Source organism: Salmo trutta, chromosome 37 (assembly GCF_901001165.1).
Source record: "Salmo trutta chromosome 37, fSalTru1.1, whole genome shotgun sequence".
NCBI lineage: Eukaryota > Metazoa > Chordata > Actinopteri > Salmoniformes > Salmonidae > Salmo > Salmo trutta.
The window spans coordinates 3,344,997-3,367,922 of record NC_042993.1 but is presented as its reverse complement, the minus strand read 5'-3'; the positions used below and the strand labels follow the sequence as shown (position 1 = coordinate 3,367,922).

The 22,926-nt window shown below is 44.8% G+C and overlaps 1 protein-coding gene across 1 annotated transcript in view; it reads right to left on the bottom strand.

The window, feature by feature from the left end:
• Positions 1–4,505: 4,505 nt before the first annotated feature.
• LOC115177013 (FH1/FH2 domain-containing protein 3) overlaps positions 4,506–22,926 on the bottom strand; it is a 227,461-nt gene continuing 209,040 nt past the window's right edge. Inside the window, exons 17-29 of the mRNA XM_029737456.1 lie at positions 21,412–21,620; positions 19,833–20,438; positions 18,571–19,541; positions 17,270–17,428; positions 15,909–16,091; positions 15,119–15,238; positions 13,617–13,778; positions 12,923–13,113; positions 12,564–12,756; positions 11,369–11,392; positions 8,938–9,133; positions 8,575–8,742; positions 4,506–8,133 (exon numbers count right to left, since the gene is read on the bottom strand). Coding sequence (XP_029593316.1) covers positions 8,051–8,133; positions 8,575–8,742; positions 8,938–9,133; positions 11,369–11,392; positions 12,564–12,756; positions 12,923–13,113; positions 13,617–13,778; positions 15,119–15,238; positions 15,909–16,091; positions 17,270–17,428; positions 18,571–19,541; positions 19,833–20,438; positions 21,412–21,620 — 3,265 coding nt within the window. The 3' untranslated portion in view covers positions 4,506–8,050. The remainder of the gene's footprint in view (positions 8,134–8,574; positions 8,743–8,937; positions 9,134–11,368; positions 11,393–12,563; positions 12,757–12,922; positions 13,114–13,616; positions 13,779–15,118; positions 15,239–15,908; positions 16,092–17,269; positions 17,429–18,570; positions 19,542–19,832; positions 20,439–21,411; positions 21,621–22,926) is intronic.

The window sequence follows — 22,926 nt, the reverse complement described above, 5'->3', positions numbered from 1 at the left end:
GTTAACCTTGTCCCATACCCTCTCTGTTGGTTAACCTTGTCTCATACCCTCTCTGTTGGTTAGCCTTGTCCCATACCCTCTCTGTTGGTTAACCTTGTCCCATACCCTCTGTTGGTTAGCCTTGTCCCATACCCTCTCTGTTGGTTAACCTTGTCTCATACCCTCTCTGTTGGTTAGCCTTGTCCCATACCCTCTCTGTTGGTTAGCCTTGTCCCATACCCTCTCTGTTGGTTAGCCTTGTCCCATACCCTCTCTGTTGGTTAGCCTTGTCCCATACCCTCTCTGTTGGTTAGCCTTGTCCCATACCCTCTCTGTTGGTTAACCTTGTCCCATACCCTCTCTGTTGGTTAGCCTTGTCTCATACCCTCTCTGTTGGTTAACCTTGTCCCATACCCTCTCTGTTGGTTAGCCTTGTCCCATACCCTCTCTGTTGGTTAACCTTGTCTCATACCCTCTCTGTTGGTTAGCCTTGTCCCATACCCTCTCTGTTGGTTAGCCTTGTCCCATACCCTCTCTGTTGGTTAGCCTTGTCCCATACCCTCTCTGTTGGTTAACCTTGTCTCATACCCTCTCTGTTGGTTAGCCTTGTCCCATACCCTCTCTGTTGGTTAGCCTTGTCCCATACCCTCTCTGTTGGTTAACCTTGTCTCATACCCTCTCTGTTGGTTAGCCTTGTCCCATACCCTCTCTGTTGGTTAGCCTTGTCCCATACCCTCTCTGTTGGTTAGCCTTGTCCCATACCCTCTCTGTTGGTTAACCTTGTCTCATACCCTCTCTGTTGGTTAGCCTTGTCCCATACCCTCTCTGTTGGTTAGCCTTGTCCCATACCCTCTCTGTTGGTTAGCCTTGTCCCATACCCTCTCTGTTGGTTAGCCTTGTCTCATACCCTCTCTGTTGGTTAGCCTTGTCCCATACCCTCTCTGTTGGTTAGCCTTGTCTCATACCCTCTCTGTTGGTTAGCCTTGTCTCATACCCTCTCTGTTGGTTAGCCTTGTTCCATACCCTCTCTGTTGGTTAGCCTTGTCCCATACCCTCTCTGTTGGTTAGCCTTGTCCCATACCCTCTCTGTTGGTTAGCCTTGTCCCATACCCTCTCTGTTGGTTAGCCTTGTCTCATACCCTCTCTGTTGGTTAACCTTATCCCATTACCTCTCTGTTGGTTAGCCTTGTCCCATACCCTCTCTGTTGGTTAGCCTTGTCCCATACCCTCTCTGTTGGTTAACCTTGTCCCATACCCTCTCTGTTGGTTAGCCTTGTCCCATACCCTCTCTGTTGGTTAGCCTTGTCCCATACCCTCTCTGTTAGTTAGCCTTGTCCCATACTCTCTCTGTTGGTTAGCCTTGTCCCATACCCTCTCTGTTGGTTAGCCTTGTCCCATACCCTCTCTGTTGGTTAGCCTTGTCTCATACCCTCTCTGTTGGTTAGCCTTGTCCCATACCCTCTCTGTTGGTTAACCTTGTCTCATACCCTCTCTGTTGGTTAGCCTTGTCCCATACCCTCTCTGTTGGTTAACCTTGTCCCATACCCTCTCTGTTGGTTAGCCTTGTCCCATACCCTCTCTGTTGGTTAACCTTGTCTCATACCCTCTCTGTTGGTTAGCCTTGTCTCATACCCTCTCTGTTGGTTAGCCTTGTCCCATACCCTCTCTGTTGGTTAGCCTTGTCCCATACCCTCTCTGTTGGTTAACCTTGTCTCATACCCTCTCTGTTGGTTAGCCTTGTCTCATACCCTCTCTGTTGGTTAGCCTTGTCTCATACCCTCTCTGTTGGTTATCCTTGTTCCATACCCTCTCTGTTGGTTAGCCTTGTCCCATACCCTCTCTGTTGGTTAGCCTTGTCCCATACCCTCTCTGTTGGTTAGCCTTGTCCCATACCCTCTCTGTTGGTTAGCCTTGTCCCATACCCTCTCTGTTGGTTAGCCTTGTCCCATACCCTCTCTGTTGGTTAGCCTTGTCCCATACCCTCTCTGTTGGTTAACCTTGTCCCATACCCTCTCTGTTGGTTAACCTTGTCCCATACCCTCCCTGTTGGCAGTGGTGGAAAAAGTACCACATTTTCATACTTGAGTAAAAGTAAAGATACAGTGGGGCAATAAAGTATTTAGTCAGTTCTCCCACGTAAAAAGGCCTGTAATTTTCATCATAGGTACACTTCAACTATGACAGACAAAATGAGAAAAAAAATCCAGAAAATCACATTGTAGGATTTTTAATGAATTTATTTGCAAATTATGGTGGAAAATAAGTATTTGGTAAATAACAAAAGTTTATCTCAATACTTTGTTATATACCCTTTGTTGGCAATGACACAGGTCAAACGTTTTCTGTAAGTCTTCACAAGGATTTCACACACTTGCTGGTATTTTGGCCCATTCCTCCATGCAGATCTCCTCTAGAGCAGTGATGTTTTGGGGCTGTCGCTGGGCAACACAGACTTTCAACTCCCTCCGAAGATTTTCTATGGGGTTGAGATCTCGAGACTGGCTAGGCCACTCCAGGACCTTGAAATGCTTCTTACGAAGCCACTCCTTCGTTGCCCGGGCGGTGTGTTTGGGATCATTGTCATGCTGAAAGACCCAGCCACGTTTCATCTTCAATGCCCTTGCTGATGGAAGGAGGTTTTCACTCAAAGTCTCACGATACATGGCCTCATTCATTCTTTCCTTTACACGGATCAGTTGTCCTGGTCCCTTTGCAGAAAAACAGCCCCAAAGCATGATGTTTCCACCCCCATGCTTCACAGTAGGTATGGTGTTCTTTGGATGCAACTCAGCATTCTTTGTCCTCCAAACACGACGAGTTGAGTTTTTACCAAAAAGTTATATTTTGGTTTCATCTGACCATATGACATTCTCCCAATCCTCTTCTGGATCATCCAAATGCTCTCTAGCAAACTTCAGACGGGCCTGGACATGTACTGGCTTAAGCAGGGGGACACGTCTGGCACTGCAGGATTTGAGTCCCTGGCGGCGTAGTGTGTTACTGATGGTAGGCTTTGTTACTTTGGTCCCAGCTCTCTGCAGGTCATTCACTAGGTCCCCCCGTGTGGTTCTGGGATTTTTGCTCACCGTTCTTGTGATCATTTTGACCCCACGGGGTGAGATCTTGAGTGGAGCCCCAGATCGAGGGAGATTATCAGTGGTCTTGTATGTCTTCCATTTCCTAATAATTGCTCCCACAGTTGATTTCTTCAAACCAAGCTGCTTACCTATTGCAGATTCAGTCTTCCCAGCCTGGTGCAGGTCTACAATTTGGTTTCTGGTGTCCTTTGACAGCTCTTTGGTCTTGGCCATAGTGGAGTTTGGAGTGTGACTGTTTGAGGTTGTGGACAGGTGTCTTTTATACTGATAACAAGTTCAAACAGGTGCCATTAACACAGGTAACGTAAAGGTAAAGTTACAGGTCTGTGAGAGCCAGAAATCTTGCTTGTTTGTAGGTGACCAAATACTTATTTTCCACCATAATTTGCAAATAAATTCATTAAAAATCCTACAATGTGATTTTCTGGATTTTCTTTTCTCATTTTGTCTGTCATAGTTGATGTGTACCTATGATGAAAATTACAGGCCTCTCTCATCTTATTAAGTGGGAGAACTTGCACAATTGGTGGCTGACTAAATACTTTTTTGCCCCACTGTACCTTAATAGAAAATGACTCAAGTAAAAGTGAAATTCACCCAGTAAAATCCTACTTGAGTAAAAGTAAAAAAGTATTTGGTTTTAAAAGTACTTAAGTATCAAAAGTAAATGTAATTGCTAAAATATACTTAAGTATTAAAAGTAGAAATCATTTCAAATTCCTTATATTAAGCAAACCAGACGGCACAATTTTCTTGTTTTTAATTTACGGATAGCCAGGGGCACACTCCAACACTCAGACATAATTTACAAACAAAGCATTTGTGTTTAGTGAGTCCGCCAGATCAGAGGTAGTAGGGATGACCAGGGATGTTCTATTTAAGTGTGTGAATTGGACCATTTTCCTGTCCTGCTAAGCATTCAAAATGTAATGAGTACTTTTAGGTGTCAAATGAAATTGTATTGGTCACATGTAGTGTAGACAACTGTAGGCTACAGTGCAGCCAGGGGAACAGGGCTCCAGGTGAAACATCATTGACAGGAGTGAAAATGATGGACATGAATTCAGTATACTACATCAGATACAGTACAGGGCCAGACTACTAATATTTGCTCTGGGATTATTACCATTATTACCATTACTATTTTGCCTTTACCTCCCTTATCTCACATAATTTGCTCACATTGTATATAGTCTTATTTTTTTCTACTGTATCATTGATTGTATGTTGTTTTACTCCATGTGTAACTCTGTTTTTGTATGTTGTCGAACTACTTTGCTTTATCTTGGCCAGGTCGCAATTGTAAATGAGAACTTGTTCTCAACTTGCCTACCTGGTTAAATAAAGGTGAAATAAATAATAAAAAGAACACATTTAACAAAGAATCTGACGTTTTTTCCCCTCACACAACACAATTCACACAGTGTCTGAATGTTTCTTAAGAGACCTTTTATTGCAAGATGTTCATACATACAGTTGTTGTTGGAGGGGCGAAGACGCAAGAAAAGCTCACAGAGTCTGGATGTGCTTGTGTCCAAGTCCCACACTGACTTACAGTACAGCAGTGGGTGAGAAGGAGATAATATAGCCAATCACAGAATACATGGGTTTGCATCCCAAATGGCACCCTTTTCCCTACACAGTGCACTACTTTTGGACTCTATGGGCCCTGGTAAAACGTAGTGCACTATATAGAGAATAGGGTGCCATTTGGGATACACACCATGTTTTATTGAGTGCAATGTTTTACCGAGTGCAGCCTTTGACTGCTGAAGGTTCCATAGGAGTACTAGGGGCTGAAGCGTTACAATTTGCGTCATTTCAGATTGAGCCGACATATGCAGTGTTTACCATGAATGCAGTCTATGCTAATGCAGGAGCATTTTCAATCACGCTAAAACGCCGAACTTCAGCGATACAGATTGAATCCAGCCCTAGGTGGTTACATCGACCACTCCGTCTATCCTAATATGTTTCAAGTCATGTGCAGAGGAAAAACAATAAAACATAACAAATGCTAAGCCTCTGAGCATCAAACCAAATGAATGTCCCTTTATCCATAACATAACGTGACACGCCACATCTGTAGATAGTTCTTTTGGCTTGGTTTCACTTAAATTACAATTTCCATAGAATAACACTGCTTTGTTTAACCTATAATACACTATTCTATACAAAATACCAACAAGTGAAAGACATAAAACACATCGTTGTGACATTTACATCATTTTACAGCGTTCTTCCCCCATTATTACTTTACATGTACTCAGAGTTACAATACTCAAAATGACCATCTGAGAAAAAGGCTGAAAGAATATACTTTGTCGTTCTGTTAATGTTCTGGTTCTCCTCAATAAAAGATGCATGCTACAAATGGTGTATAAGGTGCAGGATAGTTTCATACCAAATTGTAAGTTCTCCATGAGAAAGACGTATAGGTGTGTGACTGTTATGTTGTGGCGTGGCTTGTGTTGCTGCAAGCATATATTCTTTCATGTTTAGTCGACAATGGCTGTTTCCATCACAGTGAATGTTTGTGACTGTGTAGAATCATCATACAACTCTCTACACAATTCCAAATGTAAACTGGAATTATGGACTTTAAAAAAAACTAGCTAGCTAGCTGACTGTAACCACTGCACCTCAATAAAAGTCAACAGTGTAGGAAAGTTCAGATATAGTATATGCCCTAATTCTACATTAAGGCAAATGGAAACAACTAATATCTTTTTGTAGAACATGTTTTGTGACAAAACTGCTAAAATGGAAATATTGTCATTAGACAATCAGCTATAACCCTAGTTTAGTTGTGATTCAAAATAAAACTGCAATGCTCAAATGGAAGAGGAGAACTGTTTCCAAGACATAAAGCCATGGAACATAGTACTGAAATGTATTCATCTAGGAAAGAATGAAAACAGGAAGTCACAGCTGTTGAATTGACCTAAGGAGGAAGTCCTTTCATTACACACAGTAACATTTTCTGTAACAAATATCTCCCTGAACATGACTGAATAAATAGACTTGTCTATAAAAGGCACTCATTCAGTTGAAGCTCATATCGTTTTTCTATAATAACCAATTATTCATCTCTTACTTTAAAAAAAAAACCTTAAATGTTGACTAAGTCTTTGACACAGAGAGTAAAGAGAGAGTATGTAAATGTAACTAGTGTAAATATATCTCCCTGTCAGTTCTAACACTCCACAATAAGTATGTCTCAACCATAGAAGAAAGGCTTTGCAGCGAACAACAGTAGCAGCTTGCGTAACACTGGTGTCATGCATGCAACACGTGTGTAATTGTAGGTACTAGGCAGGCCTATAGGCTAAAGCTGGAACATGTATGTTGTAGGTAGGCCTATAGGTTAAAGCTGTAACATTCGCTACGCGGGATTGACAGACGTCAGTCTGGACCCAGTAGCATCGTCCCGTCTGTACAGCTCACAGACTGTTCTGACCAAAGTTCATGACTCTGATATGCTATGTGTTTTTTAAAAGTGGAATCCAGTAATTGAATTGTATGTAGTAAATTATACCTTCCCTCTTAACACATCATGGTGTGTCCTCTTGGAATTCCAGTTTGTTCCATCTGTATAAAATCCAACTGAATCAACAACATGCAAAATTGGAAACATTTTAGTTTGCAAAAGTCAAAGGAATCTGTTTACTTTTCCTCCGAAATTAGAGCGTATAATCAATTGTGCTACTGTTTCATTACTGGTTCTATCTGGTGGATTCTTTAATTCATCTGATATCTGATTGGTACATCAGTGTGTGTCAAGGATTTCACCTTCCTTTCCTTTAAATATCCAACTTCTACATCCAGTGCAAATATTCCTTCTCTGAGCACCTTTTTCTCTCGCATTAAAGTATTTTAAAACCACAAAAACTACCACAGTAGTATAGTAGAACAAAACAGCCTGTGGACACAGACATTTTTTTTTTAATATAAACAAAGTGTTCGAACTAAAAATACTGTCTGACACCAAGCCCAACACACATGCTCATCATAAGTGGGGATAGATAGCATCAATGCTAACGTCTTTAACATCAATGCTAACTTCTTTAGCATCAATGCTAACTTCTTTAGCATCAATGCTAACTTCTTTAGCATCAATGCTAACTTCTTTACTATTCAACTCCGAGGACATTTTGGTTCAGACACAAGTCCACAGTGATTCAAGCACTCGCGTGTCCCTCCCTTTAGAAGTCCTGAGGCTAAAGGTCTTCTGTGTAGGTAAGTCTCAGTTTGTATCTTTCAGTCATAGGGTGAATCTCAATTGAGGAAAAGGTTAGGGAGGAGGAACCTCAGATCTAGTCCTCCAATGCCTTGTATAGACAGGTGAGGATAGAAGTAATGAGGAATCAAGGAAATACAACTGAGATTCACCGCTAGTCATGTGGTCACTGTGGGCTTCATCAAGTGATTAAGACTTACAGTTGGGATGGGAGCTGTTCCTCATAGGCCTCAGCCTCATATTCAAAGGTTAGGAGAAACAACTGATTGGAACAACACGATTAAGAAACACTCAAGTCGGCACAGCAGCATAGTGTAGTGGTTTGGATGCTGAACTTTACCTGAGTGTGTGTGTGTGGAGCTGGGTTAGCTGGATCACTGAACCCCTTTAACTGCCCCCATACCAATACCACTTTGTTCCACTGAAAACCATCTATTATCCTGGATGAGGACCATATTCCTCATGGTCTCTTCCTGAACATTGTCTACCATCTTAACCAGGTGGCACACTGTGTCACAGCTACCTGCACAAACCACAGACAGAAAGGTGAGCTACAGTCATCATAAAGCTGAACCAGGGGAAAGACCAAGCTAAGCTATGGTGCAGCGGTTGACTGGCTGGCTGCATGAGCAGGGGTTAGAGGTCAGCGGTCAGTGAAGGGCGGGGCGGGGCGGTAAGAGGTTTTCCCAGGTGTCTGTGTGTGCTGTCGGATCCAGCTCTACTTCTCTTCCTGTCACACAGCCATCTCTGAACCACTGGACAACCCCAAAGCATTGGCCTCCTCTGGCGTCAGACCGCTTTTCAGTGTTCTTCTCACTGTAGAGAGGAAGAGGGGCAGGGAGACATAGAGAGACAGGGAGAGAGAGAGAGACACAGAGAGAGACACAGAGAGAGAGAGAGAGAGAGAGAGAGAGAGACAGGGAGAGAGAGAGAGAGAGAGAGAGAGAGAGAGAGAGAGAGAGAGAGAGAGAGAGAGAGAGAGAGAGACATGAAGAGGTTTAAATAGAACTGGATGTATTTACTGTAGCATTGGGTTGTTGAACTGTATCACTCCTCAGGTGATGCTGGAAAATAAGATAGTGTGCATTAACTGACAGAATGTCCACAATCAGATGTTGGGGCAGTTAAATCTTTGGCCACACCACATCCAAAGCTAATGTTAGGATACTGTAAAAAGAAAAGTTGCAAATCTGATGTCAAACAAAGGCAACTCTTACTTCAAATATTTTGTTAGTGTAAAACGGCCCTCTGACTCACGTGACTTGCGGTTGGCTCTGGACCTCTTCCTCTCGCGAGGCTCTGTCCGTGTCCTGGGCCCCTGAGTGGCTGACCTGACGATGCGCTCCATGATCTCATCTGCAGCGTCTGTCTCTGTGCAATTAGGTGGGTCTTCAATCACTGATGAGCCCCAAGGACCCACACGGCCTAGGAGAGAAGACAAGGATAGGAGAGAAGACAAGGAGAGACGAGAAGGAGAGAAGACAAGGAGAGAAGGAGAGAAGAGAAGGACAGACAGAATCAACCTCAGGTGTAGTGGAGCTGGCGGTTGTAAAAAAAAGAAGTTCAGAAGTTTCCCTTTTTTACAGGAGTTGTGTGAAGGTGGTGGTCTGTCAGACTGACCTGGTCTGCTGGCTCTGGTGCGTGTACGTAGGCCTGGCACAGTGGACGCTCCACTGTCACTGCAGCCCTGCAAGCTGCTCTTCAGCACTGCCTTCATGTTCTCATGCTCCACTGCATCCTCTGCGTACTGCAGACCCTGCGTCAGCACGCCCTCCTGGCTTACACTCCCCGGGGCGCTACCGCCAAACTTTCCATCCTGTGGGGTGGATTAGGAGAGAAGAGCTAGGTTAGAGATGAAACTTCCTAAATCTCTCTATGAAAATGGTTCAATTGGTCATCATGCTCTGGCACCATTAAGAGCACTCAATTAGAAAACAACTAGAAAACAACGACATACAAATCCATTCTGGGTTAATCACAGTTCTATACAGTATTCTCCTGACCAACAGCATGGGAGCTATATTTAAATGGTCACATGCTGCATGCACTTTTAAAAATTGTATCCCACAAACAGAAGCCATATTTATTTAGTATCTGTAACAAACAAACAACAAACAAACAAACCAACAACACCCCCCACCCCCCACAAAAACACACGGTCAAAAAACCATTCACCACAGGTCTTTGTCATAACTTATTAGTCATAAGTTAACATTACTTAGACCTAAGTTATCAGCGCTATGTGACGACCGTCTTATGAACCTTTACATCACATACAGTGAAGTAAAACCTAACCCTCTGTATTGAAACCTGTTGATTTCTTCCCTGTTGACGGTGATCGCCATCTTGGTTCCATTATAGAACAAACAGAGCTGTGTAAGCTGATCCTGGTCAGCAGAGTGAGGCTTCATCCCAAATGGAACCCTATTCCTTTTATAGTGCACTACTTTAGACCAGGACTCTGGTCAAAAGAAGTACACTATACTATATAAGGAATAGGGTGGCATTTAGGACTCAGACTCTCATGTGGACCTCATTGATTTTTAAGAGATGAACCTCTGGTTCTCATGAGGTCTACTACCCAGGATTAGGTTCTATCAGGAAGTGCTTGTCTGTGGATTCTGACCCCCTGGGGTCTGGTTTGAGTTTGGCCTACCCTGCTTCCCTTGTCTGTGGATTCTGACCCCCTGGGGTCTGGTTTGAGTTTGGCCTACCCTGCTTCCCTTGTCTGTGGACTTGCAGTGAACAGAACTCCATAGCCTACCTTCACGCACGCACGCCCGCACGCACGCACGCACGCACGCACACACACACACACACACACACCCTAACACTTAACCTAACCCTAAACCTAACCTCAAACCCCTAACCCATAATTCTTAACCTAACCCTAAACCTAACCTCAAACACCTAACCCTAACCCCTAACCCTAACCCCTAATTCTAACCCTAACCCTTAAGCCTTGTCTGAAATGTCCTTGTTTTACTATCCTTGTGAGATTCATCTCCTGGATCTGTATTCTTCTACCTAGTCTGATAACTACTACTGTAGCTGGTTCATCTAAACACAGTGTCAATACCTAGTCTGATAACTACTACTGTAGCTGGTTCATCTAAACACAGTGTCAATACCTAGTCTGATAACTACTACTGTAGCTGGTTCATCTAAACACAGTGTCAATACCTAGTATGATAACTACTACTGTAGCTGGTTCATCTAAACACAGTGTCAATACCTAGTCTGATAACTACTACTGTAGCTGGTTCATCTAAACACAGTGTCAATACCTAGTCTGATAACTACTACTGTAGCTGGTTCATCTAAACACAGTGTCAATACCTAGTCTGATAACTACTACTGTAGCTGGTTCATCTAAACACAGTGTCAATACCTAGTCTGATAACTACTACTGTAGCTGGTTCATCTAAACACAGTGTCAATACCTAGTCTGATAACTACTACTGTAGCTGGTTCATCTAAACACAGTGTCAATACCTAGTCTGATAACTACTACTGTAGCTGGTTCATCTAAACACAGTGTCAATACCTAGTCTGCATCCCAAATAGCGCCCTACAATCCACTAGAATAGAGTGCCATTTTGGAGACACCTCTAGTATTCAGTAAATACTGTAAAGACTATAAATACTACATCTAGTAGATGTTTTTTAAACGATGCCGTTAGTAGAGTTCCATTCTAGTAGGAATCAATAACAACTCAATAACAACAAGGATTTGGCAGTAATGTTGGTTGTACAGGTGGCTGCATTAAAAATCACAGCAAGAAATACAGAGGACACACAACCAGAGAGAAATATGTCAACTTGATCGTGATTAAGAATTCTGGCCTTTGGTTCAAGGTTAGAGACATTACTACAGGAAGAATAACACACACACATGCACCTGTTCACACTTTCTCACACACACACACACACACACACACACACACACACACACACACACACACACACACACACACACACACACACACACACACACACACACACACACACACACACACACACACACACACACACACACACACACCCATACCTCACCATCCTCTTCATCCTCACTCTACAGAGGAAAGGGAAGAAGATGAAATGAAGAGGAAGACACAGAAAAGGAGATGTTATGAGATGTTCTGGAGGTGTCATAGTCAGACAGAAAGAGTAGAAATATGACCTCTGACAAAAAGAAGAATGAGGAATGTTCTATTCTGTAAATGAGGTTATCTAAAAACGGTGGTTGACTATTAACACACGTCTTGTCTTTTGTACGGTCCACAAATTCACCATTGGGTATGACGACCACACAACTCCCTGTGAGAGCAGCGTGATCACGCTGTGGGGATAGTTATTTCTCCTGCAGGGACATCCGAAGGTTGGAATATTTCACACAGTGATTGAATTAGGGTGCTCTTGAACTGGAGGTGAACCCTACCAAGGACAACAGGCCCTGGAGCGCTGCTCCATCTCCCTCCTACAGCAGGCTGCAGGCCCCGCTGGGCTGGAGGGAGTTTCATCATCACACAGGGAGGAGGGGGAGCAGGTGGAGGGGGCAGAGGAAGAGGAGAAGAGGGAAGAGGAGCAGGAGGAGGAGGAGGATGGGTAGAAGGAGGAGGAGCAGGAGTATGGGGAGAGGGGATCAGTCCTGCTGTTTTAGAATAGGATACATAGTAAACAGATCACTGATAATTGTTACAGTAACCAATCACTGTACTGGATGTGTGAAACTATGCTGATGTCATTGGAAATGAATGCGTTGTTTGGGATGACCAGTGGCCACGTGTTTGGAGAGTGAGCAGGTGGGTATGAAATCCTGAGGATGACAATGAGGAAGTTCAAAAAAGAAATTGAGAGAGTCTCAGGTGAAGAGAACACAGGAGAAGACTGGAGAAGACATAAGAACACAGGAGAAGACAAGAGAACACAGGAGAAGACAGGAGAAGACAGGAGAAGACATAAGAACACAGGAGAATACAGGAGAATACAGGAGAAGACATAAGAACACAGGAGAATACAGGAGAAGACAGGAGAAGCCTACAAAGGAAAAAGAGACCAGATGGGGAAAGGGACTAAAAGTGTTTAAATATACAAGGTCTGCGTCCCAAATGCCACCCTATTCCCTTTATAGTACACCATTTTTTAGCAGAGTCCTGGTCAAAGGTAGTCCACTATACAGGGAGTAGGGCACCATTTGAGCCACTTCCCATGAGCAGGCCTGTTAGGTGAACAACAACACTCACATCTGTGATCATCTTTCCTCTGGTCTTGTTCCTCTCTCTGTGGTTGGCCCTCTTCTGTTTCTGTTGCAGGACGCGTTCCCGCGTGGTCCGGTACTCCAGGGCAAACTCACTGAGGATCTTACTGAAGCGGTGGATGCTGACCTCCCGCACAGCGTACACTGGATGGCCCAGGAACAACAGGAAGGCATGGAACCTGCAAGACGTAGAGAGAAAAACATGATGACATCACATTGCAGTTTACGCTGTCAGATATCACACCGTTATCTCTCTCTGGAGAAACGGATGGGGTCAAAGCTACGTTGGATGGTATTTCAACCAGGTAAAAGAATGCATCAAAAGACCCTTCACTATAATCATACCGGTTGATAATTCTCCGATGGACTATCTTCAAGATGATGATTCTCTCTGCACAGTCCTTTAGGAAGTCGGACATCTTCTGTTTGAGCGCAGGCTTCATCTCGTGCTTGGCGATGACCTTGAGGTGGTCCCACGATGCTTTGCAGCGTCGCTCCATCTGGCTCAGGTTGTCTTGGAGCTGGTCGAAGTCCACCTGAGAAACAAGGTGGCAGAGAAGAAGTTTACTTTATTGTCCGTTGTTCACAGGAAATGGAAATGTGTCGCCCCTGGATTAGTTTAGAGGTTAGACTAAGTGCCTTGCTCAAGCTACACAATGGCAGGAGATGGCATTTTGGATTTGATACAAGCAACCGTCGTAATTAATGAGTAACACCTAAAGCTGCCTACATGGACATAAAATAAATTATTTATGACAATCATAATTGATTAGGGCCTAGGTTCAATCCAGACTGCAGAGCATCCTCGTTAGAACGCGACTTAAATTTAAAGGTCATTTCCGATTGAGCCGACATATGCAGCTTTTACCGTGAATGTGGTCTCCGCGGAAACATTGCAAAAAGGTACTTAGTCAAAATGGGGCGATCAGATTGAATCTAGCCATAGGTTTTGCTTGATAGCAAGAAATGGATTACAAGGATAAACATCATTTCCATGAGTTTCCATGAGTCCTTTATACTAAGGCAATCACAGGCGTACCTTAGCCGAGCGGGTGATGGCTCCTATCTCAGAGTACAGGTCTGAGCTGTCTGGAAACTTCTCCACCACTATGGAACAGGCATGGTGCAGTAGAGACTGCTTATGAACCGTGTCCTTTACCTCCGGAACCTTCTCCAGGTAACCCAGCTCAAAGCCCTTCGCCTGGATACATAAATACACACACACACACGCACGCACACACACACGCGCGCACACACGCCCACACACACTCACACACGCGCACACGCACACACACACACACACGCACGCACACAAAAGAAGCACACCCATTATGTAACTACAACAGATACAAGTCTATGCTATTAACATCAGACTCCCAAAATGAGGCCCAAATGAGGCCCAAATGAGGCCCAAATTGCAGTAAATTTCCGCTTTAGCATGAGTCACCAATATGCACCACAAGGAGATTACAGAACATGGGTATTTTTATGTTGGACAGATCTTGTACAAAGAGAAAGGGTTTCTATCCAGTGGTCAACCAGTAATTCAGCTTCATTAGTAGGTGATTATCACAAACCACAATCAACTGCAGACCTACCAATTGTTAGTTAGCAAGAGCAGAGCTACCTAAAAAGGAGAATAAAAAAACATCTCCTGAAAGACATCATCCTAACTAGGTTTGCTTTGTTCCAGTGCCCATTTTAAATGGTTTATCGTCAAATATAAACACAGGCATTATTTAGCTGAACTACTTGCTTGATGCCTCATGTTTTCTGACTTGCATGTTTGGCTCTCATATCCTAAACCTTTGAGACACACAAGCACAGCATGCACGCACACAGGCAAACACACACACACACACACACACACACACACACACACACACACACACACACACACACACACACACACACACACACACACACACACACACACACACACACACACTCTGTCTCTCTTTCTCTCTTTATGCCTCTCTTTCATTCCAATAGACAGACGGCCAGGTTGGGTGCATCGCTGAGCAGAGGCCTTCCCTTTGCAGATACACTGCTGTAGTGGGCTAGCTAGTGTCTGGTGCACAGACAGACAAACGGACAGCATACAGCACATTCCTCTACAAACAGAGAGCACACTGTTGTCTTTGCCAAGTCAATATGGCAGTGCTTAGCAGGGGGCACAGAGGGAAGGAGGGAAGAAGGGAGAGTTGGAGGGAGAGAGAGATAGAGAGTGAGAGAGAGGGAAAGAGAGGGGAGAGAGAGGAGAGGGGGGGGAGGGAGGGAGAGAGAGAGAGAGGGAAAGGGGGGGGGAGAGAGAGAGAGACAGAGAGGGAGAGAGAGAGAGAGAGAGAGAGGAGAGAGAGAGGGGATGAGAGAGGGAGAGAGAGAGAGAGGGGGGGGAAGGGAGGGAGAGAGAGAGAGGGAAATGGGGGGAGAGAGAGAGAGAGACAGAGAGAGAGAGAGAGAGAGAGAGAGAGAGAGGGGGAGATACCTCATCTCTTCTCCTCCTCCAGCCCCAGGCCAGACTTCTGTAATGCTACTCACGTTGGATCCGTTGAGGAAGTTGCCTATAGCCAGCAGCGTGGACAGGATGTAACGCAGCGTCTTGTTCTTCTCCAGTTGGTCCATCCCTTCCTTAAGGTCCTGCAGAGGCTCTGCCACTTCCTGTAAAACAGAGAGGGAGAGAGAGAGAGGGAGGGAGGGAGAGAGAGAGAGAGAGAGAGAGAGGGAGGGAGGGAGAGAGAGAGAGAGAGAGAGAGAGAGGGAGGGAGGGAGAGAGAGAGAGAGAGAGTGGCACACACATCAAATACAGCCTTTTAAACTGAAGCCAGTCATTACAGGAACCAGCTGAGAATACTTTATGATGGTTAAATGTCAGAGAGATTTGTTTGAAGGTTAAATGTTAAAGTGATTTGTTTGGGAGTATTTCTCTAGTTAGTGTAAGATGATTCTCTGCGTGTGTGCTGGACAGATGGTAACTGTCTGTCACAAGATTATGACTTTAAGACTGCAACTAGAAACAACATCCAGGAATAATTAATGTTGTTCTTTGTTGAACCCGTATGTTCAACAACAACGGACATACAGTAACAACCATAGAGGAGTCAGGTGCTATATGGAAAACAACATCTATTTCCTTAACTACGACACCTATTTCCTTAACTACGACACCTTGGTATGTGAACTACGACAAGCCAATCCATATTCATATCCAACAATTCTCTCTTGTATTGCACAATCCGATGATGATGTACACATAGGAAGTGTGAGGTAGTGCATGACTCCACTTCTAGGAATTGGTGCGGTGATGACAGAAAGGTGGCGGTGCTCTGACCTTCTCCGTGACCTCGTAGTCCATCTTGAAGGCCCAGAGCTGCAGCCGGGCGGACAGCTCCGTGATGGAGGACAGGGTGAGGAGAAACTGCTCTGCTGATCCCAGGGGGACGTCAGGGTTCACCAGCTGAGCATCCTGGATCCTCTGCTTCTCCTCCTCCGTTGGGATCATCGTCAGGATTTTCTAGGAAAGGAGGACAAGAAGACTTCATGAATCCATAGGAGACATAAATGTGTCTGCTTCTGTACCAACCCCTCAGATACACAGACACACACACACATTAGGTTGGAGAGGCTGGACCAGAGTTGAAAGAGGAGAGGAAAGGAGGGATTTGAAGGAGGAGAAGAAAGGGAGGACGGACGTGGAGATGGGAGAGGAAAGGGGGAGTTGAAGGAGAAGAGGAAAGGGAGGGATGGAGATAGAGATGAGTGGTGGGAGAGATGGAATGTTTCTAATTTTCCAGTTATTTTTTATTATCAACGAACATATTTGCTATTGGAAAAATACTAATTCCTGCCTTGGCCTCCAACCTCAGACATCTGAACATTGTACCTTTCTGCTGCTGTCTGTCTGTGAGAAATAGACATAGAAGGTGGAGCAGTACATTACAGTGCTCCTCTCTAAATAAGAATGTTCCCATGGAAAAGATGGAAAAGGTCAGCAGATTATATAAGACGGAGGAGATGCAACATGAATCATTATGTCCACCATCTGAAGTCCTCCAAAGGTCTATATTATGGTTAGAAAACCATCTTAAAATATGCATGTGTAGCTAACTTTTAATGGTACGTACCAATAATTAATTATATGAGATAAGCTAAGATTCCAGGCTTCCAGCTGAGAAACCACATGACATGTCCACACTGACCACATCCAGTCCCAACTCATTGAAAACATACATTTTTTGGAGTGAAAAGTTGATTGTGGAAATACATTGGAAACGTATGTATTTTTTTGTGCAGGTTTTAAGTGAAACCAAGTTTATTTTGGACTCAGTTGAAGTAAATGACTTGTTTGGCAGGTCAGAAATAAGCAGTGTTTTCAGTATTGACCGTACAGATAAACAGACATGTTTTTCCAACATGCTTTCATTGAGATGACGAGACATCTCAGATTCACACTCAAGGGATAATGGTTACAGTGACTTTGCTAGAGATACACATCGATAACGACTAGGATATATAATCATAATAGTCCAATCATTTCAATACACCATGTCACATGCAGCTTACCTCGATCCCCTCCTTGTTCAAAGCCATGTCACATGCAGCTTACCTCGATCCCCTCCTTGTTCAAAGCCATGTCACATGCAGCTTACCTCGATCCCCTCCTTGTTCAAAGCCATGTCACATGCAGCTTACCTCAATCCCCTCCTTGTTCAAAGCGTACTCGTCAAAGTTGAGGATGGCTGTCTTGATGGTGCGGGGAGGGGGGAGGACGGTCAGCCCGATGTTGATGGCATTGCTCCGTTTGGAGTCCAGGACAATAATCTCTTGTCGTTTCCCATCCACTGCTGTTTTCTGAGTAGAGATACACAGAAACAGGACATTATATTAACAACAATAAAGTACTAGTATTATACTATACAGTACATTCGGAAAAGTATTTTCCTCATCAATCTACACAGAAAACCCCATAATGACAAAGCGAAAACAGGTTTTTAGACATTTTTGCAAATGTATTTGCAAAGGGATTCCATAAAACTTTCAACATAAAAATACACCATTAACAAATGACGGTGAGATCAAATGTTGAAACGTTCAGAACTAGAGTGTCTCAATCACAATGGATCAGGGCAAGGGACCAAAACTGTGTGAATATAATATTGTATATGACCTTTTATAGTAGATCTGATCTCCCTGTGTGGTTGGCCTCTCTACAGTATATCTAGCTACGTCTATAGTTCTATATATCACTCCTGCTTTCAGTTTTGGACCATCTCAGAGTCAGTTGAGTTTAAAGTGATGGAGAAAACTTTATAGAAGACAGGCTGCACCTTTGATGATGTTGACAAGGTACTAGAGGGAATCCATCACATTCTATCATTCTGTCTACTAGCAGGTCGGGACGACAGGGTTGACCTACAGTACATTTAAGACAATCTGGTTTAAATCCTGCACTGCATTCTTCAGTAGGCTGAAGCAGGAGACAGCGTGGGGCGGGGCGGAGTCAGACCGTCACCATGGACAGCAGGGTTACGTCCCAAATGGCACCATGTTCCCTATAAATGGCACTACTTTTGTTGCTGTGGATGAAAGAAGCCTGAAGCATGAGCACGGGGCTCCAGCTCAACAGGCTCAATGGACAAAACCAAAACAGAAACACACACACAGAAGGAAACAGTGAATTATGAAGAGAAAACATAGTTTCCTCTGTCAGCTTTGAGAATCCAACCAGAGCAGACAACATGCAGGTCAGCCTTTACCAACACGGCGAAGCTGGATAGTAGATCCACACCTTATGTCTAAACCTATGTGCTCTGGAGGAAGAGGACAAGTTGGAAGCATCTATGGGGCTGTTTCCTGGACTAGTCTTAATCTGGGTCTGGGAAACCGCCCCTAAATGCTTAAGTGACATCATTTCACAAATGAATTTCTTGAGCAAACCACATACATTTCCTGTACGTATAAATATGCAGTACCAAAACAGTCAACAAAGGTACCTTGGTAACAGGCAGCTCCTTGGACTTTGTTTCAAACAGGTGTTCCAGCTTGGACGTGTCCACTTTGACCGGCTCCAGTTTGGACCAGAGAGACTCTCTACAACGCTTGTGGTTCCTGTACTGGCCGTCCATGGGCCTTACCTCGTTCCAGAAGAGACGGATAGTCTTCTTCTTCTTCTGGAACAGAGGGGGCTCCCCTGTCCCTCGGCTCAGCTGGGGGGACCCCGGGTAGGGCTGGGCGGGTCCGGGGGGCATGAAGGGCGGGGGAGGGGGCATCATGCCAGGGACAGGAGGGGGTGGGGGGCAGCCAAACAGGCCCAGGGGAGGGGGAGGGGGCAGGGCAGAGAGACAGGGAGGAGGGGGAGGGATCATCAAGTCACTGGAGCCCATCAGCACACTGTCCACGTCTAGGATGTCCAGATCATCCTCGTCTGCCAGGTCTGTAAAGTCCATCTCTTTAATCCGCAGCTCCCTGGGGGCTGCCATCAGCTGGTCCCAGATATAATCTGACTCCTTCTTCTGCGGTAGGGGAGAGGAGGACGGGGCCGGAGGAGCTTTGTCTTTATCAGGTTGAAGCTGCCCCTGCTGCTTCTCCAATGCCTCCAGCTCGTGAGGCGACACAAGGCTTTTAACAAGGTCTCCAAATTTCTCGGCCACGGCCCTGACGCTCCCCTGGTTCTCCAGGTGTTGCACCTCCATCTTCTTGACGTTCTCCTCGCAGGCCTGCCTGCTGGCCTCAAGTGTAGAGATACGACTGGCTAGGCTGGCCACCGACGTCCCATCCTGACCCTCCAGTGATGACGTCTCCATCCCCTCTTTGCATTTCTCTGTCTGTTCCGTCTCTCCTGCCTTCTCTTCGTCCTCGTCAGCAGTGGTCTTGTTCTGGGCATAGAGCATGTCCAGCATGAAGCGCTTGCTGTTGAGGATCTTGCTGCACTGCCCGTTCACGTCGTCCTCCTTAATGCACTGGCCTAGAGGTGGACAAACACAAGGAGGAAGGGTGGATTGGATTACTGTTGGATTGCTAGCCTTCAGAACAGAATAGAGAGCAGATCTATATATCAGAAACTGAAATGAGAGCATGGGCAGAATGAAATGTTCTGACATGAGTTGAACTTCAATGTTTGCCTACTGATGTACAGCATATGGAAGATTAGCAAGTGTTCCATTTACAGTATGGGCACAAATCACAAGTCAAATGTTAAGCCATAAAAGGCCAAGTGTCCTAAAGTCTGTATTTCCTGCTGATGGGCAGCTGGTACCTGGTTCATGGTTGTTGTTGACTTTCTCCTCCCTCTCCTCTCTCTCCAGAGTGCTACTGGCTGAGGAGATACTGGAGGCAGAACAGTTGTCCTTCTCATTCACTTCCTCGTTCTGCCTCTCCTTCTCACTGAGGAGGACCAGTCTCTCCTCCACCTCCCTCTCCTCCGACGCAGCCTGCTCCCTCTCTCCCTCCTCCTCCATCTCTACCACTTCTACATCTTCTATCCCCACCTCTTCTCCCTCTACCTCCTCTTCTACCTTCTCTTCTCCCTCCACCTCATTCCCTGGCTGTCTCTCTTCCTCCTTACCCTCCTCCTCCTCCTCACTTTCTTCCTGCTCTTTACCCTGTGTCTGTTCATCTACCGCTAACTCCACTAGCTCTAGTACTTCCTGCTTGGGCTCAACTTCAGCTACTTCCTGCTTCTCTGTCTGCGTCTCTGTCTCTGCCTGCGTCTCTGTCTCTGCCTGCTCCTCGCCTGGCGCTGAGGGGGTTTGGGAGGGGGACTCTGTGGGTTCTGGAGAAGGTCCTGATACTATTAACTCTGGCGCTGGACTTGTAGTTCTAGTCTGAAGGTCACGGCTTGGCTCTACGTCTACTTCACTTCCTGGTAAAGAAAACAGGACCAAACAAAACAGAACGCTACTGTAAGGGTTTCGATTGTGTGCCTTTTCAATATTGTCTGATATTTTTAAATGATCTTGTTTATAATGTAAATACCATAAAATTGCTCTGTGACATTTAATTAATTAAAATGATAAATTGTCTAGATTTCAGTCCGGAGCACAAGTCGTTAAGCATGTCAATTCGTACTTCATTGAATGTTACAGGAAATGAATTAACAGCTATGATGACAATGTGTTTCAAAATTAGATTCGACATCTCATTTGATCCCATTATCCCATTTTGGTGGGTTAGAATAACCACCCCAGACTAGCAACATCTAGTTCTCATGATATTCATTCATGTATCATCATAACTGAGTCTGAGGCATTGAAAGGCTTGTCCCTCTATGGTCAGTGCTGTAGTCCACAGTCCACCACACCTCTTCCTGGCTCCTACTGTAGAATGTGAATGGAACCCCATATTAAGAGTTCCACGCCCTAGTGGCTGGCGCTACCACAGCCAAAACCACACTACAATCACATACAAATCACTGGGGTATGCCTGGGACCTAAAAGCTAGCCTCTCACTATATTTCAAACCATCATGCAAAGCATTTTCCCACAGGCAGCTCAAGTAATGTCCATCCCATCCCAAAACATATTTGGGATTTAGCAACATACACTTACAGACACCTCATTCTGAAGCACACAGAAAAACAAGAATTAAATCCTTTTCTTATCAAGTCCTGCTGATTTTTCCCCCAACAGACAACATGCAGCCATCATTAGTCCAGCTGAATCTAATTCCAAAGTGTGAGTGAATCACCCTCCATGTGTTAATTCAGACCCCGGGAACAAATACATAAAACTTCTCTGGACCGGTAATGATAGTTAAATGTTTGGAGAACGTTATGTTACTCTGAGTCTGGGATGGGATCTTTAATGTTGGTTAAACGTTTGGAAAAGGGTATTTACCCTGCGTCTGGTATGTCTGGGATGGAATGGTGCCAGCGTCTTCCAGAGAGGCGATGGAGGAGGGCGTGGCACAGCGGGGGGAGGCGGAGCGACTGGAGGGGGTGGGGCTCAGGCTCAGGGTGATCTCTGTGCGCCCCCTAGGTGGCGCTCTCGCGCGCTCTCTCTCTTTCTCATACTCCTCTGCTGCAAGCCTCTCAACGCACTTATACCTGGAAGAGGAAGTCACAGAATATTCTTCAATAAGGATGTTACTCCACCTGTTTAGGTCTATTGTTATATCATCTCTATCTCATGGGGGTAGGAGAAGATTCCTGCTTCTCTAACCTCGAGGCTACTGCCACCCCTACCAGTAATATACTGGATTCAGTATACTTCTCTAACCTCGAGGCTACTGCCACCCCTACCAGTAATATACTGGATTCAGTATACTTCTCTAACCTCGAGGCTACTGCCACCCCTACCAGTAATATACTGGATTCAGTATACTTCTCTAACCTCGAGGCTACTGCCACCCCTACCAGTAATATACTGGATTCAGTATACTTCTCTAACCTCGAGGCTACTGCCACCCCTACCAGTAATATACTGGATTCAGTATACTTCTCTAACCTCGAGGCTACTGCCACCCCTACCAGTAATATACTGGATTCAGTATACTTCTCTAACCTCGAGGCTACTGCCACCCCTACCAGTAATATACTGGATTCAGTATACTTCTCTAACCTCGAGGCTACTGCCACCCCTACCAGTAATATACTGGATTCAGTATACTTCTCTAACCTCGAGGCTACTGCCACCCCTACCAGTAATATACTGGATTCAGTATACTTCTCTAACCTCGAGGCTACTGCCACCCCTACCAGTAATATACTGGATTCAGTATACTTCTCTAACCTCGAGGCTACTGCCACCCCTACCAGTAATATACTGGATTCAGTTCCCTCACACTTCCTTTTCTGAAACAGTGGCCAAATGTCTGGGACTCTGGGATGCTTCTCGGATTTCTCCAGGTGCTTCATTGACACATAAATGTTGAAGATAGCTACAGAAAACTACCTGGACTTCTCCACAGATGGGTCTGATAACAGCGTTTCATCTTGATTTAGACGTCACACTCTATTCAGTCAGAGGTACGGGACTGAAAATCCTATCAATTTACTGGACATACATTTCAAAAAGGCAGCAGACATAACCTAGGATTCCTGTTTTAAATAACACTGATCCTACATATGTCTGGAAGGTGGTACATTACACATAGCCTACCTTATCTGGACCGTATCCATGACTTAAAGCCAATTCCACACCTCGTCCCATTCAGTTGTAGTTGTCTTAATGCACAGCAGCAGGTCTAGAGGGGGCCTGACACCTATATTTCAGCCCAGAGGCTGAGCCTGACTTGTTCTACATCTGCTAACAATTCTCCTCAAAAAGGTTTCAAGGCATATTAGTCCCTCATGTCAGAGTCTTTCTGTTGTACTTATTACAGCCGAATGATTCTAGAATCTACATTTATAT